At 46.3% G+C, this 27,043-nt stretch overlaps 2 protein-coding genes across 2 annotated transcripts; one reads left to right on the top strand and one right to left on the bottom strand.

The window, feature by feature from the left end:
* Positions 1 to 14,712: 14,712 nt before the first annotated feature.
* On the top strand, positions 14,713 to 21,731 carry LOC123114085 (high-affinity nitrate transporter-activating protein 2.1). Its single transcript, XM_044535450.1, has 3 exons — positions 14,713 to 14,851; positions 21,181 to 21,442; positions 21,554 to 21,731. Exons 1-3 carry the CDS (start codon positions 14,713 to 14,715, stop codon positions 21,729 to 21,731), a joined length of 579 nt encoding a protein of 192 aa, XP_044391385.1.
* A 1,877-nt stretch (positions 21,732 to 23,608) lies between these two features.
* Positions 23,609 to 26,743, bottom strand: LOC123114083 (uncharacterized). The gene is made up of 2 exons (XM_044535448.1): positions 25,942 to 26,743; positions 23,609 to 23,904 (listed from the first exon to the last, which is right to left on the bottom strand). The coding sequence occupies exons 1-2, from the start codon at positions 26,635 to 26,637 to the stop codon at positions 23,836 to 23,838; spliced, it is 765 nt and encodes a 254-aa protein (XP_044391383.1). The 5' UTR covers positions 26,638 to 26,743; the 3' UTR covers positions 23,609 to 23,835.
* Between the last annotated feature and the right edge of the window lie 300 nt (positions 26,744 to 27,043).

The raw sequence follows: 27,043 nt of genomic DNA, 5'->3' as shown, positions 1-27,043 counted from the left end.
TTATATATTTTATTAAAGTTTATATTATTTTGTTTCAAATTACTTATTTATTTTATTTCATGATAATTCTTTTTGCTATTAAAGTTTGTAACAAAAGTTATTTATGAACTCTGAAACAAAGGGATTTCATACGGAAACTCGTCTGTTACAAAGGGATTTCATTTTTGTTATCAGGGTTTCATACGGAAACTCGTCTGTTACAAAGGGATTTCATTTTTTTGAACTTACTTGAACTCCATAGTTTTTCTTTGTTTAAAATGCACCATTCAAAGCCACATCATCAATTTTCAACCCTTTCTGACTTCATTTATTATTTTTCATGCATTTACTGATTATTTTGAGCTATAAGACCATGAATTTGAAAAGCATTTGAAATGAACTCTGAAAAGGTTGAAAGTTGGCATGGTATCATCATTTCACTAGTAGAGAGGGTTACGGCAAAAACTGGATGCACTTCGTGTAAAAAAGTCAATCTCTTTCGAAGTATCAGGGTTTCATACGGAAACTCGTCTGTTACAAAAGGATTTCATTTTTTTGATTATTTGAACTCCATAGTTTTTTTGTGTTCAAAATGCACGATTCAAAGCCACATCATCAATTTTCAACCCTTTATGACTTCATTTGTTATTTTTCATGCATTTACTGATTATTTTGAGCTATAAGACCATGAAATTGAAAAGCATTTGAAATGAACTCTGAAAAGGTTGAAAGTTGGCATGGTATCATCATTTCACCCACATAGCATGTGCAAGAAAGTAGAGAGGGTTACGGCAAAAACTGGATGCACTTCATGTACAAAACGGACAATCTCTTTCGAAGTATCAGGGTTACATCACGAAACTCGTCTGTTACAAAGGGTTTTCATTTTTTAAACTTATTTGAACTCCATAGTTTTTCTGTGTTTAAAATGCACCATTCAAAGCCACATCATCAATTTTCAACCCTTTCTGACTTCATTTGTTATTTTTCATGCATTTACTAATTATTTTGAGTTATAAGACCATGAAATTAAAAAATATTTGAAACGAACTCTGAAAAGGTTGAAAGTTGGCATGGTATCATCATTTCACCCACATAGCATGTGCAAGAAAGTAGAGAGGGTTACGGCAAAAACTGGATGCACTTCGTGTACAAAACGGACAATCTCTTTCGAAGTATCAGGGTTTCATACGGAAACTCGTCTGTTACAATGGGATTTCATTTTTTTGAAATTATTTGAATTCCATAGTTTCTCTGTGTTCAAAATGCACCATTCAAAGCCACATCATCAACTTTCAGCGCTTTCTGACTTCATTTGTTATTTTCATGCATTTACTGATTATTTTGAGCTATAAGACCATGAAATTGAAAAGCATTTGAAATGAACTCTGAAAAGGTTGAAAGTTGGCATGGTATTATCATTTCACCCACATAGCATGTGCAAGAAAATAGAGAGGGTTATGGAAAAAACTGGATGCACTTCGTGTACAAAACGGACAATCTCTTTCGAAGTATCAGGGTTTCATCACGAAACTAGTCTGTTACAAAGGGATTTCATTTTTTTGAACTTATTTGAACTCCATAGTTTTTTTGTGTTCAAAATGCACCATATATTCAAAGCCACATCATCAATTTTCAACCCTCTCATGAATAGATAAGTGACCAAATTAATAGAAGTTCATCATCACATTAAAACCAAATTACATACATAGTTCTCATTGAACAACATATAGCTCTCCAAAGCATCTAATTAAACCATACATTGAAATTATGTAAAACATTTCAATGCAACAACAAATGCGATCATAATCGCAACCAAGGTAACAACTGATCCAACTTCATAATGATACCAAGCCTCGGTATGAATGACATATTTTCTAATCTTTCTAATCTTCAACCGCATTGCATCCATCTTGATCTTGTGATCATCGACGACATCCGCAACATGCAACTCCAATATCATCTTCTCCTCCTCAATTTTTCTTATTTTTTCCTTCAAGTAATTGTTTTCTTCTTCAACTAAATTTAACCTCTCGACAATAGGGTCGGTTGGAATTTCCGGTTCAACCACCTCCTAGATAAATAAAATCTATGTCACGTTGGTCGGCATAATTGTCATAAACAATAAATGAACCAAATAGTTATCAAAAGATAATATATACCACATCCGAATCATAGACAGGACGAGGGCCGACGGGGGCGGATACCAAAACCATCGCACTATATAATAACAAGAAATAATGAAAGTAAGAAAATTAGACAAGTTATCTATCTGAAGTAAGAATTTATTTTCTTTCACAAAGAAGATAAGAACAAAAGGCTCACCACGGTGGTGCCGGCGACGAGATCGGCGCAGGCAATCGACGGCGGTGAAGACGGGGACGGGACGTGACGAACCGCTAAACGTAGACAAATCTCGAGGAAAATGGAGCTCAGAGGTCCAGTTTCGGGAGGAGAAAAATTAACTAGCGTGGCCCGGACATTTCATCGAACACCTCATGTGCATAGGAGGTGAGCTAGAGCACCCAAATGCCCTCCCCTCGCCGACCAGAAAAAACAGAGCATTGTGGAGTGCTCTGCTGTGGCTATGGGGTATATATAGGCAACTCATTTGTCCCGGTTCATGGTAGAAATCGGGACTAAAGCCCAGCATTCTGTCCCGGTTCCGGCCATGAACCGGGACCAATGATTGTGGGCCAGGAGCGAGGACCATTGGTCCCGGTTCGTGCCTGGAACTGGGACAAATGGGTCCATATGAGCCGGGACCAATGCCCATGAGGCCCCGGCCGGCCCCCTGGGCTCACGAACTGGGACGAATTCCCCCATGGGTCCCGGTTCGTGACTGAACCGGGACTAATGGGCTGGCCAGGCCCGAACGAAAGCCCTGTTTTCTACAAGTGAGTGGTAACCCACTCTATGTGATCGGAGATCCCGTGAAGTAGAAGTGGGAGACAAGCTGTTGGTCAGCTGAGAGGAGAGTATCCCTATTTTAATTATCCCACTCCGTGAAGATGTAATACTCTCCTGATCTGCATGGCGCGCAGGTTGATATTTATCTTAATGTGTTCCAAGTGGCTTTTTTGAGTAAGCAGAGATGTTATCCCGCAGAGCATCTCCTGAGGAACACACCTATATGAATTTGATTGTTAATGTCGCAGTGAGAATTGGATGTTCTCTAATAAATTTATGAAAGACCCTGGAGTATGACGTATATGCTCCACCCGCAGGGAAGCCTTACGACAGCCCAATATCGGTCAAGAATTTGTATGAAACTAGTCTCATAGAAAACTTGTAGTTCAAGGCATAGTCCACTATTCAAGTTGTGATCTAGTGTAGCATAAAACTCTAAGTGGAAGTTCAACTTCACAGTCCCACTAAGCACCGGTATATAAACAATGTTTTGGAACTAAATGATGAGATTTGCCAATGAGACTTTGTGGGGGATTGTTGGAATTTTGCTAGTAGGCCTTTGGCCGAAAGCTCAACTAAAATTCTAAAATTCTCTTGGCCCATTCATGCACACATGTGAGTGAAGTGAGTGAGACTAAAGTTTAGTCCCACCACGAAAGTTGAGTGAGACTTGAACCTTTTTATAAGGTGAGCTCTTCTACCACTTGTATGAGCATGAGAAGAGGAGGCCTACATGCGCACTCCTCCTCCTCGCTCGCCACGCCACGCCTCGTCACGACGCGCCGCGCGCGGGTTGCGGTATTGAGCCGAGCCGGGATAGAGCTATGCATGTTGTCTATATTTTTGCTGCTCGGGAAAAATTAATGAGTCATTAATTAATAATTAACGGACGGACATGGGGTTTACTCCCACGACCTACCCGGCCCGCACTATATAGTTAGGCAGACGTCTACCCTAGCCGCCGCCACTTCGTATGGTTTCGCACCACCATTCCAGATCATTGCGCCGCCACGCAAGTCTTCTCCTTCCCTCCTTTCAGCGTGCACCGCGAGAAGGGACAGCAGGCCTCCGGAACCCCGCCTCTCATGATCTTGTACGGAAGAGGGGCGATCAGGTTTTTGGGGAGCACACTCGCACGACTGCTAGCAGCGACGACTTCGCCGACAACAACTTCTTCCCCGACCTAGGCAACCTCATCCTCAACGACATGCACTGGTGGAAAAAGCGCCTTTGGTCGCGGTTCGCAACTGCCATTAGTCGCGGTTGCGCAACCGCGACCGAACGGGCGCGACTAAAGGCCCCACCCTTTAGTCGCGGTTGCTTAAGAACCGCGACTAAAGGCCCGTCCACGTGGGCGCCAGGCGGCCGTCGGGGCGGAGGACCTTTAGTCGCGGTTCTTCTGGCCAACCGCGACTAAAGGCCGCCGCAGGTTTAGGGTTTTAGCCCCCCCTAAACCTGTTTTCTGTTTAATTTGTATTGTTTTATTTCTTTTGTGCTTTATTTTAATTTTGAAGGAGTTTCACATATTCTACGGTACTACATACATGCATATGAATGTACAATTTCAAACAAATTTGAAATTAGAACCAAAAAGAATTCAAGAGGAATATACAATATATATTCAATATCATCGGATGACCATATACAATTTTGAACAAGTTTCCATACATAATTTAATGCATATAAAGTTCTACGTCCTCGTAATGGTGTTCTCCTTTAGGATGGAGGACTTCCCTCCTGAACCATCCAGCTAGTTCCTCTTGAAGTGGTCGGAAGCGAGCTTCTGGACTAAGCATCATCCGGAGGTTATTCCTCTGAGCATTGGTATCACTCGGAACCCGCTCAGAGGTGTATCTCCGGATCATCTCACAGACATAGTATGCACATAGATTGGTCCCCGCTGGCTGAATATCCTCACCATTCTTAGCCTTTGCCCTTTTGAATTCTAGCTCTTTTTTGAATTCACCGACCTTTGTATCTACGAACCGTCTCCAAACCCTACGAGGCAAAGAAAATTAAATGAACAAGAGAGTTATTAGTTACTTGATATTAGGAAATGAACGAAATAGGCCGATCGATATAGAGCGCAAATGAATGAAAATAATTACTTCTGCAGCATTCTTCTCATGTCGACCCAAAGCTTTGGATCCTTATTCAGAGAGTCGTGGACGAGACATTCTGAGGTGTCAACTTTAATTACTAGCAGAATCCAGTGGAACCTGCGGACACGATACATGCACAGTACGTCATGCATAACTCATCGATTAGCCGGCCACATACCATGCATGGAGTAAACAAAAGAGAATGTGCTCAAGACAGAAACACTCACCCAAAATGGTAAGGAAATAGAATATCACTTTTGAGTTCCTGCTTTGTAAGAAACTGCCACAGGTCTGCCTCCATGTCGGCGGGGTGATGCTCCAACACATATCCATTAACGATGTGTGGGTCAATGAACCCAACATCATGGATGTTCCTTACTCTGCATTCCTTAATCTTCATTCTGCATGTATAATAGCGGACACAACAATATAGTTAGGACATATATATAGTGCAGGCAATATGAACGAGATGGGGTAGAAATAAATCACTTACAGAACGTAGCAACTGATGATAGATTTGTCGAGCTCGCGCAGATTGAAAAGCTGGAACAATTCACTCAGATGAATTTGTACATAGTAATGTTTGAAGTGATGCTCATATCTAACTTCCGCATAAATATATTCTTTGGCGTTTTTATTTTTTATGTAACCCTTGTACCATTTCAGCAGACCTTTCATTTGTGGAGGTAGATCCTCTTCCTGCGCAGGCTCGACGAGAGGCCCATTCTTCACATATGTAATTACTACCTCCTTCACTGGCGCCTCATCAAGGCCTAACAGTTCACGAAGAGTAATACCTAAGTTGGCCGCTTGTTCTCTGGCACTCGTTACAGTCAATCCATGTGCTGCCGCAGCTGCTATGATATCGGGGTCATCCGGACCGGCGGCTTTCACTATAAGCGGGGCAATCGATTGTTTACTTTGTTCCCCGAGCTGGGCAACTCGTTTCCCGCTTTTTTTACTTTCTAATTCCGTTTTCTCGGCCTCCTCCAAGGCTTTGTTCTCCTGGTTCTCCGCCCGCTCTTTCTTCTCCTTCAACATGAGTGCCTGCCTACGAAGTTCACGTGCATAGTCGTCAGGCAGATTCTTCGCGGCTTGGGACGGTGTGCTCAAAAATGACTTAGCCCACTTCTTTTGCTCATCAGAAAATACTGGCTTGGGCTCGGGCTCTCTTTTCTTCTTGCAGTCCGCCTTCCATTTCTCATGATCAGCAGCCGCGGCCGCGGCAGTTTCCTCGGCACTACGTTCCCAAGGCCTTGTGGGGAGAGGCTTCAATGATGGCTCCGGTACCTTTGTGGTCTTAGGTACATAAGGGTCCGGGTTAATAATCCAGGACTGCTTCTGCTTCTTTGCCGGAGGTGGATTGGGGGGCGGCGTCTGATCACCCGCCGGACGAGGACTGGGGGCGGCGTCTGATCACCCGCCGGACGTTGTGGACTGGGGGGCGTCGGCTGACGTGACGGAGGTGTAGGTGAACCGCCACCACCGTAGGGGGGTGGACTTGTTGTCCTTGGCGCCTCGCCTGGAAACTTGATAAACTTCTTTTGCCATAGAATGAAATGGCGCTTGACATCTCCAAGTCTTTTCTCCCCTTCAGGTGTAGCAATGTCAATCTCCAGGTCCTCAAACCCTTGGACTATGTCCTCCACCGTGACACGAGCATAGCCATCTTGAATGGGGTTGTTGTGGTGGAGTGCTCCAGGTAAACATGGTAAAGCACTGCCGATGGCTACCTTCATGGACATGTTCCCGATAGGATAATACAGATGACATTCTTTCATCTCCTTTATATCGTCCACGGGGTAGCGAGGAGGCTCCGGTGCAGTAATTTCGACCACCAGAGGCTCCGGTGCAGTAATTTCGACCACCAGAGGCTCCGGTGCAGTAATTTCGATCGTCGGTGCATCTGCACCAGCCGGTGGGGCCTCCGTGGAAGCCACACTGCTTCTCCGCTGCTGGCTTCTGAGATCCGCTGGATGATCTTCATGCTGCGCCCGAGCTGCATCTCGTTCGGCTACTAGTACACTCACGGTTTTCTTCATCACATCCATTTCCGATGCCAACCGCGCCACAACATCTGCTTCCCGATCCATCTTTCTCTTCCGGCTTCTGTAACCGTACGGGTCATCGTTCTGGGGGAACCCTATTTTCCACGGAATGTGCCCCATGCCTCGTACACGTCCTCCGTGTTCAGGATTCCCGAGGGCTTTTGTCAGCGCGTCGTTCTCTCTGTTGAACTTGATCTTCCCCTCTTGAGCATCCCTCATTGCGTCAATAAGGGCTTGGGTGGGTTTAATTATTTTGCCCCGGTAAACACACTCCCCTGTCTCCGGGTTCAGCGTTCCCCCATGCCCGTACCACCAGCTTTTGGCCCTTGGGTCCCATCCCTCCGTACCTGGACGGATTCCTCGCGCCCTCAGCTCGTTCTCCATCTTCTCCCACCTAGGCTCCCAAAGGCGATACCCTCCTGGCCCCATAATATGATTGTACTCCTTCTTAGCCGCATTTTCCTTATTTTTTTCGATATTTGAATGAACTGCTCCGATTTCTTTTGCTTCACAAATTCTGGCCAATCATGTTTCAGTTTCTCATATTGTCCTTTGAAATCCGGAGTCTTGTTCTGCTTGACAAAGTCATGGGCTAGATTTTGCTTGAATTTCCGGAATGCGTCGGCCATCTTATGAAGAGCGAACTGTTTGACTAGCCTCCTCCTCTCCTTGTTTTCCTCAATCTTGTTACCCTCCTCATCGAATTTGTTGTATTCCGGAGGTAGAACGAAATGTTCCATAAGCTTCTTGAAGCAATCTTTTTTTGTTCTCTTATCGACAAAAGTGAAACCAGCAATTCGTGCCTTCTTTGGCTTATTCCACTCCTGGACGGTGATCGAGACGTTGTCTCTAACAATGGCTCCGCATTGGTTGACAAACTTGGTGGCGTTCTTGCGGGGCTCCAGCGGCCTGCCGGTTGCACTGTCGACAACCTCGATGGTGCATGTTTCTCCTTGTTTCATCGTCTTGGTTGCGCCACGCTTTGACGACGTACTCGATTGTTTCGACGATCCGGCCGAGGGCTAAAATAAGAAAGAGAGTCGCGCGCGTTAGTCCACACATATTTATTCAAATCAGTTAGTTTGTATCACCAGAGGCTCAATGTATATATATACCTCGGCGCCGGAGGTGGTTGCTACTTCCATTTGAAGATCGTCGTTTATCGACGTTTGTTCGGCATCATCTTGCTGACGGCGCCCTTCATCTTCACCGTCAAGGTTCAGATAAGAAGAGATATCATCTTCTTCTTGTCCGGTCGGCACATATAGAATATCGCCGTTTATGATGCCGAACATATGTGCTTCACCGTCCGGATCATAGTTGTCCATAATCGGGTCAGCTCTATCGTCCGCCATTATGTCAGTCCTGAAAACATGTAGTAAAAACAAATTAATTAAGTGAAGAAGGGGGGCGGTGGCGGTGGCGGTGGCGAAAGGGCGGTGGCAAAAGGAGGGGGCGAGGAAGGGGTGGGAGAGGGTGTCGCGGTAGAGCGCGAGACGGGGCGGCAGACGACGGCGTCACGGAGAGGGAGGCGAGGACAACACACATGTATAACCCTCGCCGCCCCCTCTCGATCCCTAAAAAAAACACCGCGCGCATCGCCGCCCCCCTCGCCGCCCCCTCTCCGTATATACGTTTTTTTTGTTAATTATCAAATTTTACGGTTATTTGTTAAGTTATACGTTTTTTGTTAATTAAGTTATTTTACGGTTATACGTTTTTTGTTAAGTTATTTTACCGTTTTTGTTAAACTAATTAACTAGTTAAAATTAAAAAGAACAAAAAAAATTCTCTCTCCCTCTCCACGATCTCGCTAGCTCTCTGTACGTGGGCGAGAGGGGGCGGCGGGCGACGGCGGGCGGCGTTGAGGGCGGGCGAGAGGCGGCGCGGTGGGCGAGGGAGGCCGGCCGGCGTGGGCGAGAGGGGGCGGCGGGCGACGGACGTGGGCGAGAGGGGGCGGCGGGCGACGGCGGGCGGCGTACGAGGGCGAGAGGGGGCGGCGGGCGCCGTACGTGGGCGAGAGGGGCGACGGGCGACGGCGGGCGGCGTCGAGGGCGAGGGCGACGGCGGGCGGCGTCGAGGGCGAGGGCGACGGCGGGCGAGGGCGAGGGCGAGGGCGACGGCGGCAGGCCTTCGGCGCGGCAGAGAAGACGAGAAATGCCCGCGACGGGTTGGGCCCTTGTATTTATAGCCCCCCCCCCCTTTAGTCGCGGTTGGGGAGGCGACCCGCGACTAAAGGGCAACCTTTAGTCGCGGTTGGGGAGGCGACCCGCGACTAAAGGGTAACCTTTAGTCGCGGTTGGGGAGGCGACCCGCGACTAAAGGGCTTTTTTTGGCGGGTTTTTCGTTCCCGCGCGCAACGACCTTTATTCGCGGCCAACCGCGACTAAAGGTATTTTTAAAATACTTTTTCTTTTTCAAAATCTTAAAAATACAAATAATATATCGAAAGATTCAGAAAAATAAAACTAATTCAATTCAATATGTTAAAAACACAAATATTATATCAAAAAATTCAGAAAAATAAAACTAATTCAATTCAAAATTCTAAAAATATAAATAATATATCAAAAAATTAAGAAAAATAAAACTAATTCAATTCAAAATGTTAAAAATACAAATAATATATCAAAAATTCAGAAAAATAAAACTAATTCAATTCAATATGTTAAAAACACAAATATTATATCAAAAAATTCAGAAAAATAAAACTAATTCAATTCAAAATTCTAAAAATACAAATAATATATCAAAAAATGAAGAAAAATAAAACTAATTCAATTCAAAATATTAAAAATACAAATAATATATCAAAAAATTCAGAAAAATAAAACTAATTCAATTCAAAATTTTATACGCCTAGGCAGGAGTATGACTAAATTACTCCAAATTTCATGTATCATCAGTGGTATCTCGAATCATTCGAAAATGGACACCAAACACATCACGGGTAATATAATTCACATGATCCATTCAACAAAGTTTGGTACAATAAATTATTACACATCATTTCTTCCCTTGTGTCCCTGCTTGCTTACGATTGTGCCGTATCCATGGAGCATCCTCATCATTTAACTTAATGCTTGGGTCGGTGTTCACTTTGAAGGGCGGAATTTCAGCAAACATATTATAATCTTCTGACATGTCTGTCTTGTCCTCCACTCCCACGATGTTTCTTTTCCCTGAAAGAACAATGTGGCGCTTTGGATCATCGCATGATGTACTGATCGTTTTCTTATCTTTCCGTTTCCTCGGTTTGCTACTCATGTCCTTCACATAGAAAACCTGAGCGACATCTTTCGCTAGGACGAATGGTTCGTCAAGGTAACCAAGATTGTTGAAATCCACCATTGTCATTCCGTATTGCTGGTCCACCTTTACCCCACCTCCTGTTAGCTTGAACCATTTGCACCGGAACAAAGGGACCTTAAAGGAGGGTCCATAGTCAAGTTCCCATATCTCCTCTATGTAACCATAATATGTGACCTTTTGCCCATTCTCGGTTGCTGCATCAAAGCGGACACCACTGTTTTGGTTGGTGCTCTTTTTATCTTGGGCGATCGTGTAAAATGTATTCCCATTTATCTCGTACCCTTGGAAAGTCGTTATAGTCGAAGATGGTGTCTTGGCCAACATGTACAGCTGATCTACAACATCATTGTCATTCATTAAATGTTTTCTCAACCAACTGCCGAAAGTCTCCATGTGGGCCTTCCTAATCCAGGATTCAGGCTTCCCCGGGTTGTCCGAGCGTAAAATATTCTTGTGTTTCTCAAAGTACGGAGCCACCAAGCTGGAATTGGTCAGTACAGTGTGGTGTGCTTCAGTCAGAGAATGGCCGTCCATACATGTCGTTGATTTCCTTCCGATCGTGCCTTTTCCACTTAGTCTCCCCTCGTGCCGCGATCGAGGAAGACCAATCGGCTTAAGGTCAGGAACAAAGTCAACACAAAACTCAATTACCTCCTCATTTCCATAGCCCTTGGCGATGCTTCCTTCTGGCCTAGCACGGTTACGAACATATTTCTTTAATACTCCCATGAACCTCTCGAAGGGGAACATATTGTGTAGAAATACAGGACCGAGAATGAAAATCTCTTCGACTAGGTGAACCAAGAGGTGCGTCATAATATTGAAGAAGGATGGCGGGAACACCAACTCGAAACTGACAAGACATTGGATCACATCGTTCTGTAACCGTGGTAGATCTTCTGGATTGATTACCTTCTGAGAGATTGCATTGAGGAATGCACATAGCTTCACAATGGCTACTCGAACATTTTCCGGCAGGAGCCCCCTCAAAGCAATCGGAAGCAATTGCGTCATAATCACGTGGCAGTCGTGAGACTTCAGGTTTTGGAACTTTTTCTCCGCCATGTTTATTATTCCCTTTATATTGGACGAGAATCCAGACGGGACCTTCATACTGCTCAGGCATTCAAAAAAGATGACCTTCTCTTCTTTGGTCAGAGCGTAGCTGGCACGACCTTGAAACCATTCCGGATGCCGGTCATCAGGGTCTTTCAAACGTTGCTGGTCCTGCCGTGCTTCCTTTGTATCATTTGTCTTCCCATACACGCCCAAGAAGCTTAGGAGGTTCACGCAAATATTCTTCGTAACGTGCATCACGTCGATTGCAGAGCGGACTTCTAGGACTTTCCAATATTCTAGCTCCCAGAATATAGATTTCTTCTTCCACATGGCTGCGTGCCCGTCAGCTCCCTTCGGAACTGATTGTCCGCCAGGACCCTTTCCAAAGATGACTTTCAAATCCTTGACCATATCAAATACCTCAGCACCAGTGCGTTCCGCAGGCTTCGGCCGGTGATCTGCCTTGCCGTTGTAATGCTTGCCTTTCTTTCTTACTGGATGAATTTTCGGAAGAAATCGACGATGCCCAAGGTACACGTTCTTCTTACAATTTGGCAAATGTACACTTTCAGTCTCATGTAAGCAGTGCGTGCATGCATTGTATCCCTTATTTGACAGTCCCGAAAGGTTACTAAGAGCAGGCCAATCGTTGATGGTTACGAAAAGCAACGCTCGTAGGTTAAATTCCTCTTTTTTGTGCTCATCCCACACACGGACACCAGGTCTGCCCCACAGCTGTAAAAGTTCATCAACTAATGGCCTTAGGTACACATCGATGTCGTTGCCGGGTTGCTTCGGACCTTGGATGAGCACTGGCATCATAATGAACTTCCGCTTCATGCACAACCAAGGAGGAAGGTTGTAGATGCATAGAGTCACGGGCCAGGTGCTATGGCTGGAGCTCTGCTCGCCAAAAGGATTCATGCCATCTGTACTTAGACCAAATCTTATGTTCCTTGCGTCAGCTGCAAAATCTTTGAACTCTCTGTCGATCTTTCTCCATTGCGTTCCATCTGCGGTGTGTCTCAACTCCCCGTCCGACTTACGGTCCTCTTTGTGCCATCGCAACAACTTGGCATGCTCTTTGTTCCTGAACAGACGTTTCAACCGTGGTATTATAGGAGCATACCACATCACCTTGGCGGGAACCCTCTTCCTGGGTTTCCCGCCCTCAACATCGTCACCAGGGTCATCGCCTCTGATCTTATAACGCAATGCAGTGCATACCGGGCATTCATTCAAATTCTCGTATTCACCGCGGTAGAGGATGCAGTCGTTGATGCATGCATGTATCTTCAGAACCTCTAAACCTAGAGGGCAGACAACCTTCTTTGCTTCGTACGTACTGGCGGGCAACTCGTTATTCTTTGGAAACATATTCTTCAACATTTTCAGCAAGTTTTCAAATGCCGAGTCAGCTACACCTGCCTGTGCCTTCCATTTCAGCAAATCCAGTGTGCAGCCCAGCTTTTTCAGACCATCATCGCATCCAGGGTACAACGACTTTCTGTGATCCTCTAACATGCGATCCAAATTCTCCCTCTCCTTTTCAGTTTCGCAGCGTCTCCGTGCATCAGCAATGGTCCGACCAAGATCATCAACGGTCTCATCACGTGCCTCTTCTTCACCTTCACCTTCACCTTCCCCTTCACCTTCCCCTTCACCTTCAGCATCCTCCATGAAAGTATCACCGAAATGAGCAAGATAGCTTTCATCGATGAAATCATCCCCTTCTTCATCTTCTTCCATTATAACCCCTCTTTCTCCATGCTTGGTCCAACAATTATAGCTTGGCATGAAACCGTGCCGAAGCAGGTGCAGGTGAACTTCTCTTGAGGAAGAGTAACCCTTCTGATTCTTACAGTCAACACATGGACAGATAACAAAACCCTTCTGCTTGTTCGCATTAGCCACTACGAGGAAATCTTTCAAACCCGTAGTGAACTCGCGGGAGAGTCGGTTACCGTACATCCATTGCCGATTCATCTGCATTATTATAATATAAAATATATAATTAACCATCATGCATTTGTTAAAGTAACTAGCTATAAACAATAGAAATTAAACAATGAACAACACACATGCATATTTTATCAATGACACACATGCATGAAAGGTTCAAGTTGCTAACCGCGATCGAGGAGGAACCTCAAGTGTGGCTCCAACACTTCATATCATGTTTGTTTCACGCTGTTGGGCATTTCATCAAACACCTTGTGTGCATAAGAGGAACCAAAAGCAAACCTACACCCCCTTGTGAAGAGAAGTGGCACCAAATGGCTAAGTGAGTGCGCTGAACTGGTATATATAGGGGAGGAGCTTTAGTCGCGGTTGGCCAGGCCAACCGCGACTAAAGGCCTTTGGGCACCTTTAGTCGCGGTTGGCCTGGCCAACCGCGACTAAAGCCCCTCACGTGCACCAGCTGGCCACCGAGCGCCCTGGCCCAAGCCTTTGGTCGCGGTTCGTCTGCCGAACCGCGACTAAAGACTTCATTAGTCGTGGTTCCTACAGTTTCGCGACTAATGGGGCTGGACGGAAGCCTCTTTTTCTACCAGTGATGGGCGACAACATCAACGCAGGCGGTGCTGCTCCCGCTGCACCGTATGTGATTCTATCATTCTTGTTCGAGATCGTGGTAGAATTCATGTTTCTAGTATGTGCCCTAGATGTGATCTGTTCATCTACCATGCTAGTTCGCATGTTTAATCTCTGCTAGTGTTGTCATGATTTATCTTCTGTTTATTCGGATTAAAACTCGTAGTAATTTGCTCATATAGTCAACACCTCTATCAGCCATCCATTAAAGATCGGATGTACCAGATTGACTCATTTTTTAAACTAATTTTTTTAAAGAGAAATTGGAAAAAAACAGTAAATCATAAATGTTTCGTTTTATATTTTGAAAAGTTTCAACCCATTTGAATGTATGTTTTTATTTATTAAATAGCCATTTGGATAGCTTCCGCGATCGAGACGTATGGCGTTGAAGATGCCCCATATAAAAAAAAGGCTGAGTAGATAAGAACCAGGCAAATTCCGTCGTGCATCCTTGATCAATGGTTGCGTGATGAGAACTCAGCTGAAATTCTCTCCCTGGTAGTCGGCTGCCACTCAGGACGCCTTTGCCCCGGCTCCTCGACCCGGAGAAGGATGGCAGCTTCAGCTCATGGTCAACGCTCTCGAAATACGTACATATACTCACATTATAAACCCATCCGTACTCCTCCATCTCTCCCAGTCCCATCCATCTTCTCTGACCGACCAGCTGCGAGTTCGAGCCCAGTCTCCACGGCGAATCGGCGATGGCACGGTCAGAGCTGGTCATGGCGTTGCTGGTGGTGGTCCTCGCCGCCGACTGCTGCGCGTCGGCGGGCGCCGTGGCGTACCTCTCCAAGCTGCCTGTGACCCTCGACGTCACCGCATCCCCCAGTCCCGGCCAAGGTAAGACCATCGTATATGCATTTTGTTTTTTGAAAGATCTCGTATATGTATTTATTCTTGCTGGCGCCACATATACCTCCTACTAAGTCCTGCCACGATTTTTGACCCAGAAAAAAGAAAGTGTGTCTAGGATACATCTAGATGTGCTCTAACTATTGCACATCTAAATGAGTGAATCAAGCATAAAGAGAAAAAAAAATATCCACACGAATCTCAACGTAAGATCAATGACATAGGATGTGCTTTAGCAAAACTGTAAAAGAAAATCTCGTGGGGCATCGAGATTTTCGGTTACCACGGTAACCGACAAATACTGAGCGGTTAACCAATGAAAAATTTGAATTGATTTTGAATTAGGATAAAAATCATTAAAAAATTCAGGCAAAATTCATCTAATTAAACAATTCAAGATATTTTGCTTGTTTCTCATGGGGCACTGAGATCTGCGGTTATTGTCCGGTAACCGAATTTCTCGAGCTGTAACCAAAACCCTGTTTCCTACACGTCATGGATTGTATAGTATTACAATACATAGAGCGGAAACAAGCACATTTTTTTAACCTAAATGATAAGTGACACTTTTTTTAGGAAAAGCCATCATGGCGGTTTATATTTCATGTGGGAAAAGGCTACATCATTTGAAAGTACATCAAGCAAAAAGTCCGAAGCCTCGTTCTGCCAAACAATAGTTCTCGAGTGCTCCGACTTTGTAGCCAGTAGATCCGCCGCCATATTGGCCTCCCTAGGACTATGACAGAAAGAAACAGAAATAAAATTGCGACATAAGAAGGTACATTCCTCATAGATGGCTGCCGCTGGACCCAGGGAATTCCCTCCATGTTGCATGATTTCGATCACCTCCATACAGTCAGCACGTATCTCCACCTTATTGCATCCAATATTGTTTGCGAGGATTAGCCCGTCCTTGAGGCCTCTCGCCTCCGTCGTTGCTGCATCCTCGACGAATGGAATGTGTGACGCTGAAGCTGCAATAAAACCTCCCATGTAGTCGCAAATGATTGCACCCGTACCACCAGTGCCACTATCCGCATCAAAGGAGGCGTCCACATTTAGGCTGACAAATCCCTCAGCTGGTTTTTCCATCCTTGCTTCTGGATTCGCCCTCCTCGTTGCTTCTTTGCTCTCATGAAATTCTTGGTCAAAGTTGCAATAGCCTGAGCCGATCGAGCCGGCTCCTGAATGGCCTCCCCGTGAGTAACTCTCCGGCGTTCCCACCAGATATACCATACGGCCACCGCTAGGAGCTCGTTCCTGGATACGTACGGTAGCATCGGGACTATATCATTTGGCGTCAAAAGCAAGTCACCTAGAACCGACGCTCCTTCCAGCTCAGATTCACACAGCTCGTTGATAGTAGAGCTCATACCAAGCTTTGCCCAAATCTCCTGCACCCTTTGACAACGAAAGAAGGCATGTCGAATACTCTCACAATCTGTCCCACATAACGGGCAATCCGATACTGTGATCGTATGGCGATTTGCCAGAACACCCCAGCAAGGGATTGCACCATACAGCGCTCGCCACATGTGCACTTTGATTTTCGCCGGTACTCGAAGCTTCCAAAGAATGCGCCAAACTAGACTAGTACTTGAAGACAATATTGAGTTTGTTTGCCTCAACTTTCGTCCGTGTTGGTGATCCCACTCCATATGGTAAGCCGTCTTGACTGAAAAAATCCCGGTTTTATTATAGTGCCACGAAACGAAATCCTCCATCATCCCCGTTGCAAGAGGTATATTCAGAATACGATTTGCATCAATGGGCCAAAAAATATGTCTAATAAGGTTTTCATCCCAGCACCGATTCTCCATGTCTATTAGCTCAGAAACTTTGGTTAGGATGATATTACCTCGAGGTGTCATAACCTTTCTGCTCAGGCTGCTAGTAACCCAAGGATCATCCCATATACTTATTTGTGTGCCATCACCCACTCTCTAGATGTAGCCTTTTTCGAAAGTTTGAAGACCAGTCCATAGGCTCTGCCAGGTATAGGAACTCCCCTTCTTGAGAGGGCAATTTAGCAGATCTCCATCTGGAAAGTATTTTGCTTTTAAAACTCTGGCACATAGAGAGTCTGGCTCTGCTAGTAGCCTCCAGCTCTGTTTCGCTACTAGGGCCAAGTTAAAACAGTGCACATCTCTGAATCCCATACCTCATTGCTCTTTGGCACGCACATCTTCCACCATGCGAACCAATGCATGTGCTTCTTTTCCTCCTCATCCCCCCACCAGTATTGTGACATAGCTGCCGTTATCGCATTGCAAATCTGTTTTGGGAGCTTAAATACTAGCATAGCATATGAGGGAATGGCTTGTATGATAGCCTTCAGCAAAACTTCTTTACCTCCAAAGGAGAGCATCTTCTCCTTCCAACCTCTGATTCTATCCAGGATTCTGTCCACTAAGTGTTGAAAGCAATCCGATCTCTCAACCCCAACGATCGGGGGCAATCCCAAATATTTATCCGTTAGCGCCTCTGCCATGATGTTCAGGGTAGAGCACACCTCCGCCTGTACATCTACCGTAGTACACGGGCTGAAAAAGATGCTTGATTTGGCCTCGCTTACCAGTTGCCCCGAAGCATTACAGTAGTCATCCAAGGCGCGGCGGAGGCTCACCGCATTGCCATTATCAGCACGCATCAGAATGAGGGAGTCATCCGCGAAGAGGAGATGAGAGACCGCCGGTGCATCCGTGCAAACTCTCACTCCTACCAGCTCACCGATCTCCTCCTCATAAGTAAGCAAGCTTGAGAGGCCTCCGCACAAATCAGGAACAAGTAAGGTAACAGCGGGTCCCCTTGACGAAGACCTCGCGAAGGGACAAAAAAATCTGTGAGAGAATTCTTAAAACGCACTTGGTACTTCACTGACCTTACACACTCCATAATGAGATCAACCCAATCTGGTGTGAAGCCCAACCGAAGCATGATTCTCTCCAGAAAAACCCACTCAATCCTATCATAGGCTTTGTGCATATCAAGTTTTACCGCACAGATTCCAAACTTGCCCGTTTTCTTCCTCTTTATGGCATGATAAGATTCAAAAGCCACCAGAAAATTGTCAGTGATCAAACGCCCGGGGACAAAGGCGCTTTGATTTGGAGAAATAATCTCGGGTAGCAAAACTTTTAGCTTGTTTGAAAGCAGTTTTGATATCACCTTGTAAACAACGTTACATAAACTTATCGGACTGAACTGGGTGATCACCTCTGGATTCTCCACCTTTGGTATAAGAACTATTGTAGTATTGTTCCATCCTTCTGGTATTTTCCTGTTATTTACTGCCAACAAAACTTCATCGATTAAATCCTCACCAATGATGTGCCAAAACCTCTTATAAAAAACTGCATGTAGCCCATCGGGCCCCGGAGCTTTGAGGTCACCGATGTTGAACAGCGCCCCTTTAACCTCCTCCCTGGAATAGGGCTTCATCAGTTCCTCATTCATGGCATCTGAAACTCTAGGCTTGACCTTGTCCAGTACACTTTGGTTTGGGTTATGTACTTCGGATGAAAACAGTCCACCAAAATAGTTCGCCACATGCCCCTTGAGTTGGTCCTCATCCTCGATCCAGTCCCCCGAGTCTCCTTTCAACTTTTTGATAAAATTCCTCTTGCGTCTCCCCGTGGCTGCACGGTGGAAGAAATCCGTGTTTTGGTCGCCACGGCAGAGCCAATCAGCTCTTCCTCTCTGCATCCAGTATATCTCTTCTTGTTCAAGAAGGTTCTCAATCTGTATATGTAGTTCGTGTTGTCGAGCCACTGCCTCATCTGACAACGGTCCCGAAAGCACCTCATTCAGCTCAATCTGTAATTTCCTTAGCCGAGTTCGCGGGCCTTTTAGAGTCTCTTTATCCCATGTGTGCAGGGCTGCATGAATCTCCCCTGTCACTTGCGAGTAAGGCTCGCTTCCCCTTGCTTTCGCTCTATCCCAGGCCGTTTGAACAATCACCTCCACCTCTTCCTCCGCAAGCCACCTCGCTTCAAATTTTCTCGGCCCCGGAGGACCCCTTGGTTGGAGGCCGGCCTGATAATCAGTATCAATCAGAACCGGACGGTGGTCTGATTTATTAAAGGGTTCATTAGAAACCCCATAGGCTGGGAACAGATCAGCCCAGGAGCTACTTGCGGCAGCTCTGTCAAGTCGCTCCCAAATTTTGCCTCTACGCCAGGTGAAGATGTCACCCGTATAGCCCAGATCATCAAGCCCACAGTCGCTCAAAGCGCTACTGAAGGTCTGCATGCAACGTTGGGGGCGTGTCGCTCCCCCATCTTTCTCATGAGAATGCAAAATTTCATTAAAGTCCCCTGCCACTAACCATGGCCTATCAGACAGAGTGTGTAGACCACGCAAGTATTCCCATGACAAGTGTTTACGGTCACTGCTTGGCTCCCCATAGAACCCTGTGAAGCGCCATCCCGCCGGTGTCGCCTCCTTTATTCGTATGTCGATGTAATTTTCATGGACCGTCCGTGAAGAGACACCCAAACTAGATTGCCAAAACATGAGCAGTCCTCCACTCCTACCATCACTTTCCGAAATTTCCATCTCATCAAACCCCAGCCTTCTTCTTAGTTTCCCTGCCTTAGCCGAATCCAGGTGTGTTTCAGACAGGAACAACACATCTGGTTTTACTCGCTCCTGGATCCCCAAGAGCGCCCGAACTGCCGCAGGCTTTCGCATCCCACGGCAGTTCCACACAAGGATTTTTGTTGCGACCGGTCGAGCCCTTTCTCAGAGCTCGCCGATAAATTGTGGCTGGCATCCATCATAGCCTGGTTATCTTTCTTTGATCTCTTTGAGTCGTGCGATGAGGTGTCATCCTCCTCATCTTCCTTCTCTGTACTCTGCTTGCCTTGTGAATGAATCACCAAAGCCTTCGACATAGCTTGTGGACCCTCCTGGGTTTGGCCTAGCATCGCCACTGCAGGAGATGCTGGGTTCGTGTTATCCTCCTCATAAGTGAGCCTCTTGCGACCGGAGAAAGATTCTACCATCGTCCCACTGCGAGATTTGATAGGGCTAGAAGCCGTGTCCTTCAGATCCTCGTCCTCCGGGCCATTAGGCTTCGTCGGACCCCCCGCCATGCTTCTATCTTTCTGCCTCCCCTCGGGTTTTGCCCTGATTGCGTCCTCTCTCCCGGGCGGGGCGCTAATATGAATTCCCCCCACTCCATAGACTGTAGATCATGCTTCCCATTACCATGCTCAAGGTATGTATGGCCCATATGCCCACACACATAGCAAAAAACTGGCATCTTCTCGTATAACACAGAGTAGTAAACCTTCTTACCATCCTTTGTAATCGAAACGTATCTCATTAGTGGTTCATGGATATCAAGCTTAACTCTGATCCTTACTATCCTTCCCTCTCCCCACCTAGGGTTTAGCATAACTTTCTCCACAGATCCTACCTTCCTTGCCAAAGATCGGACTATGTTCTCTTTTCTGTATAGCGGAGGAAGATCTACAATTTGGATCCAAACTGCCAGTTTATCCAGCACGACCTCATCATATCTGGTGTACCCATCATACTTCTCGATTAGCACTCCATGGTCGCGGAACAACCACGGTCCCTCCTCTGTTACCCTCTTCCAATCTCCCAAACAGTTCACCGTCAGGGAGAATAGATTCTCACCTAAGGGTTTGAGCGTGATCCTGCGCCAGGCTCCAGGCTAGCCTCATCGTATCGTAGAACGACCCCTTACTGAATGGCTTGTTCCTGTGCACCGTCGCCAACGCCATGAACTCCGCTTCCTCGATCTCATCTGGGAACTCCTCCTCAAAGATCAGATCATCCTCTTCCCGGTCCTGCAGTTTGAGCTTTCCGATCATCTCTTCCACCCCGATCGGTTTCCCTCCCGGGGCCGCACTTCCCGTCGACGATTGTGATCCCGATCCCGCCATGGCCAAAACCCTAGCGAGATGCGTCTTCCGCTCCACCGAAACCCTAGCAACCCGAGCCAGGGACCAAGGCCGGGTAGATAGCGAGGCTATCCCCTTAATCAGCCCGAGTACCTAGCCGGGGAGGATCAGGATTGGTGGTGAAGTCCGGATCAACCTCACGGTGTCGCCACCGGAGGTATTCCAAACCCTAGACGGGGGCCGTCAGGGTATTCGCACATGATAAGTGACACTTTTTAAAACTAAAATTCCCATCCGAAAAGAAAAAACTGAAACTTGCCATCTGAAACGTCACTAATTCTCATAAAAACATTTGTAATTGTCATGTGTTCGTACCACACGTGCATCACTTATCAGGGTCTTTTTTAATACTAATAACGACTAAATTGGTTCATCCTTGACCAGTTCTTCATGCCAGCAAGGACGTGATCACGGTGACGTGGGCCCTGAACGCGACTCGGTCAGCCGGCGTGGACGCCGACTACAGAAACGTGGAGGTCAGACTCTGCTACGCGCCGGTGGGCCAGAACGAGCGTGAGTGGCGCAAGACCTCCGACAACCTCGAGAAGGACAAGACGTGCCTGTTCAAGGTTACCCAGCAGCCCTATCCCAGCGTCGGTAAGGTTGAGTACCGCATCGCCGCCCACATCCCCACCGCCACCTACTCCCTCCGTTCTGAATTACTTATCTTGGATCCGTATCTAGACTCATTTTAGTGCTAGATACATCTGTATCTAGACAAATCTAAGACAAGTAATTCGAAACGGAAGGAATACTAGGTGCGCGCCTACGCGCTCGACGCCTCCGGCACGCAGGTCGCCTTCGGCCAGACACTGCGCACCGCTACCTTCAACATCGTCGGTATCACAGGCATCAACACCTCCATCAAGGTCGCCGCCGGCGTTTTCTCCACCTTCTCTGTCGCCTCCCTCGCCTTCTTCTTCTTCATTCTCTAAACTCGGAACCGTGGTCTTCTTCATTCTCTAAACTTGGAACCGTGGTAAGTTGCCTGTCCGTGCGCGACTTCTTGTCCTTTGCAACGTTTGAACTAAAACTACGTCATGTATTTCCGAACGGAGGGAGAACACACTAGTGTACATTTTGTTTTTCCGATAAAGGCACTAGTGTACATGTAAAAGAGTGTTGGTGTTCCTTTCGGGGACTCCTGTGATTGTTGATGTTGTGCCATCGACGGATGCTACCTCCTTTCTGCTTTATGGTTTGTAAGGCCATCGCATATGTATGTCTATATCAACAATTCATAACCAACGTAACAAGAGTTATGCACAAAAAATATATTTGGGTACAGCTCTGAAATCTATGGTAAAAATCAGGGGAAGACATTCTGACTTAAACATGCATGTGGCAATGAGGATGTCATATACTACTAATTTACAACTAAGTTTATTTGGAGAGGCAAAAGATTTGCCTCGTCTCATCAATTAAGAAGAGTTTTGAATTACATGACCGACCGCCCGTAGACGGCCCCAAACCAATAAGCCTACTCTCGCGGCATAAGATAACTCAAATGTTTGGCCCCTGCCAAACCCCCAAGTCCGACCTCCGCCTTGATTCTAGACGTGATTACATTTGGCATGGAGGACACCTTTCTAAACACTCTTGCACTCCGCTCATTCCAAATCTCTCACGAAACCAACATGACGAGAGATGCGAGGCCCTTTCTCACATTGTCGTTGACGCCTACCATGTAGTGCCACCAATCATTGACGTTGTCGAAGCTACTCCAGTCGGTGATGTCCACACCGGTCAAACCCATCCAAGGCTTGATCCCCGTCCAAATTTGTAACGTGTATCGACACCAGAGGATGATGTGCGCCGCCATCTCCGGCTCTCTCTTGCATAATTGGCATAGGCCGTAATTTGGCCATCCTCTCCGTTGAAGCCTATCCGCCATCCAAACACGGTCTTGAATGATAAGCCAAGCAAATAATTTGTGCCTTGGGGGCGCCCAATTGTTCCACACGGCCGGCTTTATTTTGGATGCAGTGGAGTCGTTGAGTTGAGCTTTGTAAGCCGACGATGTCGTGTATTCACCGAAAGGCGAAAGCTTTCAAACGATCTCATCATCCACCCCCTCATCAAGGAAGACCTCTCGTAATCCAACCCCAACCTGATAGTATTCAAGGATGTGCTCAATTGTGAGCCCAGAATTTGTTTTGATGTTGGCAATCCACTTGTTGAGATCCAAAGCCCTATGGATGGTGTCATTCTTGTGGTTGGAAATTGCAAAAATGGAGGGAGCGATGTCTTCTGGTTTGCGACCCACAAGCCAAGGGGAGTGCCAGAAAGAGGCCCTTTGTCGGTTGCCAACGGTGATGGAAGTGCACTCATAAAATATCACCATGTCCTCTTCATCACATGGGTGCCCCAAATCAACCCAAGCTCTTTTTGCATCCTTCCAAACCAACCAAGGCCATCTGAACCGTAAGGCACGTGCGAATTTATCCATGTCAAGGATGCCTAGGCTGCCCATGTCCTTGGGCGTACAAGCTTTCTCCCATCTTATCTTACATTTGCCCCCAAAAACCTTTGGGCACCAAAAGCAAAGTGAGGTGGTGGATGGCCTGCGAAGTCATAACTGACTTTACCCACGTGCTCCTCCCAACCATCGTAATTTGGAGAGGAGTTGCACCCTATGAGTACATCTCTAAGCCGACTGTTATTCAGAAATTCGAAGGCCAGAAAAAACTTGCATAATATCTGCACCCTCTATCTCGTTTATTTCAACAAAAGAAAATGTGAATGCTACAAACATTTAAAAAAAAAGAGTTGCATCATAGCTGCGCCGACAAGGGCAATTTTCACAGCACGCTGGAATAACAAGTTATGTTTCCATGAAGCAGTTAAATATATACACCCGGTGGTCTTTGGTGGTCCAATAATAAACATTCCAAACTATTTACAAATATGTATTCTGCCCATTATACAGACCCAGCTCTGCAACTCAATCATAGCTGTTACACACAAATTGTTCCATCATACTCCATCAAGAGCGCCAAAGCTCAACAACAACAACAACAGAGCCAGAGCTCCATCTTATTAGTAACAATCCTGACTTATGATACTCTGGGTGCCTGGGCTGACATTCACCGAGCAGGACATCAGGCCCTGAAAAAAGCGAGTTGTTAGAGTTTCACAGATTTTTTTTTCTTTGTCAAAAAGCTGATCCGGTGTGCAGCACGATACCAAAATTCAACATCTATCTCATTAATCGAATCATGTTAGTCTAGGATGCAAACATATCACAAATACAAGAAGACAGCAAACAACAACTCACTCAGACACTGAGTCACAGCAAGAAATTTAATTCTGAATTAAATATTACTTCCAGGGAAAAATATGTGCATTTGAAAATAATAAAATGTTCCCGTTAACAATTGGATATCTCATCTGGCGCCATAATACGGCTCCAATGTTCAGGTTCTCATTCCTGCTTCTCTAATCCATTGAGAAATATAGCTGGCTCAAAGAGATTGAATAAATAAACACAGCAGGCCCTCTAGCATTCTAGTGTTAGTTTCTGGTTGTATGCAGATGCTGCTCGTAGGTTCTTGTTGGCAAAGATTGTACAGTAGGGGATTAGCAACGAGCTGGCTTTGCTACTTGTGTTGGTCTCAGCTTAAGGCAAGTATGTCTATATATATGTGGCAGTCTGCAAAATTGGTTATCATAACAACTTTTTCATAAGAGTCTACAGAAGGGAACATGATCAGAGTCTTAACTACAACCAAAACCACTAAATTCGTACAACACAACTGTGTGGTCATGCTCACAAATGTGCTGAAATAAAGAAGTTCTATAGCAAAGAGCATGCCAATGTTTCTTGTGCACCGAGCTCTCAAGCCGGCTTGCAAGCTTCACTGAGGCGGCTCGCCGAGATTGGGCGGAGGGCGGAGACTCGGCTTGTTAAACCTCCAAGTCGAGCTTCGAACCAGGAGCTTTCTGTTCACCCCTAGTAACACAACTCAACCCTTTGGCAGACTCTCATTTTCCCTTCTCTACTGTTCGCACTTCGCAGGCATATGAAAGTACTATCACTCATGCACTCATCAATTACTTCCATCTTTGACCCATTCTTTTTCAAATATATTGTCTTTGTACTAGTAAATCGCATAACTAACTTTTTATACTCCCACCGATCCATATTAATGTCGCAGCTTTAGTACAAAGTTGAACTAAAGGTGCGACAATTAATTTGGATCGGAGGGAGTAGTTAATTTCATGACATCATGCTTACAATTAACAGAGGTCATATGTTCTCCTTCCTAGTGCTCTTTTCAAGGGCTTTACTTATTTCCTGATCTAGTTCTCTTAAACAAAGAAAAAAAAAGATTCTGCTGATTATAAGTAATGGATGTTTCTCGTTTTGAATAAGCCAGTTTGGAACCATTTAGTTCAAAGTTGCATTCATGTAGGAACTGAAATATTTTTCTAGGCTAAACACTTCGTGCTAAGTCTAACTCTACACTTTCAGACCCCTGGCACCCCATGGTGAGATAACTGATCAGTGATAACTGTCGAAGTTTATATTTGTCATTTTCAGTTCAGCAGACTTCTGGGTGATGAAGAGGCCTGGAGTTCAATACCTCACTAACATAAAAGTCTGCACTGCAACAATATTACAAAAAAGTCCGCATCTTAGGCCTGATCCCCTCCCCCCCCCCGCGGTCCCTCTGGAAATGGAAGATCAGCAGCTGCAAACCAGCTTACTGATCTATTCCATATTTCAAAATAAATATAGACATCCAAGAAATCATAAGCACATAACCAAAAACTAATGATCAAAACAATATAAACTAGTACCAAATTAGTTCTTGACCTTGCCATGCTGGAATAAAGAATTCATATCACTAATCCTCACAACTCCTTTTAGATTGACATTTAGCCAGAACGAATACTCGGTCACCAAAACTTCCTATGATCACACCAAATGCCATCCAATAATTCGGCAATCTCATCAATCATGACCCAGTCGCTAAAAATTCAGTAGAACAGCAATAGTGTAAGCTAGCCCATTATAACCTAATACAGCTTACCAAATACATATCCAATCCGCGCAACCAACATCATAGAATAGTTCCTAACAATCAATCAAAGACATTCGGCCAAAGAAAAATTCACAAAGGCATCCAATCAGTCAATTACCTTAACGGGGATGTTGAAATGGAACAGCCTGACCGCGCCGACCACCTCGGTCACTATCTCCAGCGGCACAGACCCAGCGGCGATGTCCCCGATAAGCTCGATCACGTCGTCCAGCACCCTGCCGGCGTCCACCCACACCTCAGAAGAGGCATACGTAACCCCTCTCGCGTCGAGCTCGCCGGATCCGGGGCGCGCGGTGCCGGAGCCGAGCAGACGGCCGCGGTACGAGACGGCGGCAGAGACGGCGCGATAGCGGAGAGGGAGGAGGAACCCGGGATTGCGGACGCGGAGGCTGAGCGCGAGGTTGAAATCCAGCGCGGGGAAGGGCGGCGGGTTGACGCGGAAGCTGTCGAGGCGGATGTCGGCGACGCGGGCGGCGGGGGCGGACGGGTAGAGGAGGAAAGCGAGGCCGGCGAGGAGCGCGAGGGCGAGGAGGAGCGGGAGCGTGCGGGCGGAGAAGCGCCGGATGCAGGGGATGCGCCGCGGGCGGAGGCGGCGGAGGCGGACGAAGATGGGGGGCGGGTTGAGGAGGACGAGCGACGGGGGAGGCGGAGGCGGAGGAGGCCCCGGGGCGTAGCCGTAGGCGGCGGCGGGATAGGCGTAGTACAGGTGCTGGGGCTGGGGCTGAGGCTGGCCGAGGAGGGGCTGGGCGAGGTGGCCCGAGGGCTTCTCGCCGTCGGCCGCCGCGGATCCCATCGCCGGCGAAGTGGTTGCGGCTGGGACTGGGAGACGATTGGTAGTGGTGAAAACTTCCTCGCAGCTCGTGGCCACGGAGACTTTGCTAGATTCGATTGTTCGCCGGGAAAATCAATCACAATTCACACATAATAAACGTCGCCTTCAACATGTCCCACAAGACAATTTAACCTCTTCTACAAAGATATTCACATTCACATCTAAGAAAAACAATTACTCCCTCGTGTCAAAACCGCTCTTATATTATGAAACGGATGGAGTATAACCGACACAACACAATTGATTAATGAAAGAGGATTGGTACTGAACAAATGTGACATCTATATTGCTGAAACCAAGTACCTTCTCATTTTTGTGATCACAAAACAAGGTGCTTGAGTTGTTAAAATTATTGTATAGGGATAGG

Source organism: Triticum aestivum, chromosome 5B (assembly GCF_018294505.1).
Source record: "Triticum aestivum cultivar Chinese Spring chromosome 5B, IWGSC CS RefSeq v2.1, whole genome shotgun sequence".
Lineage (NCBI taxonomy): Eukaryota > Viridiplantae > Streptophyta > Magnoliopsida > Poales > Poaceae > Triticum > Triticum aestivum.
Note: the sequence above shows the minus strand (reverse complement) of the source record. Positions and strands in the feature narration are given on the sequence as shown.

What these genes read in the sequence shown, in the direction of transcription:
- LOC123114085 (XM_044535450.1), top strand. Translation starts at nt 14,713, where the DNA reads ATGGCACGGTCAGAGCTGGTCATGGCGTTGCTGGTGGTGGTCCTCGCC. An exon ending in ATCCCCCAGTCCCGGCCAAG is followed by an intron (nt 14,852 to 21,180) that starts GTAAGACCATCG and finishes ATCCTTGACCAG; the next exon opens with TTCTTCATGCCAGCAAGGAC. An exon ending in ATCCCCACCGCCACCTACTC is followed by an intron (nt 21,443 to 21,553) that starts CCTCCGTTCTGA and finishes GAAGGAATACTA; the next exon opens with GGTGCGCGCCTACGCGCTCG.
- LOC123114083 (XM_044535448.1), bottom strand. Translation starts at nt 26,637, where the DNA reads ATGGGATCCGCGGCGGCCGACGGCGAGAAGCCCTCGGGCCACCTCGCC. An exon ending in ATTTCAACATCCCCGTTAAG is followed by an intron (nt 23,905 to 25,941) that starts GTAATTGACTGA and finishes CGCTTTTTTCAG; the next exon opens with GGCCTGATGTCCTGCTCGGT.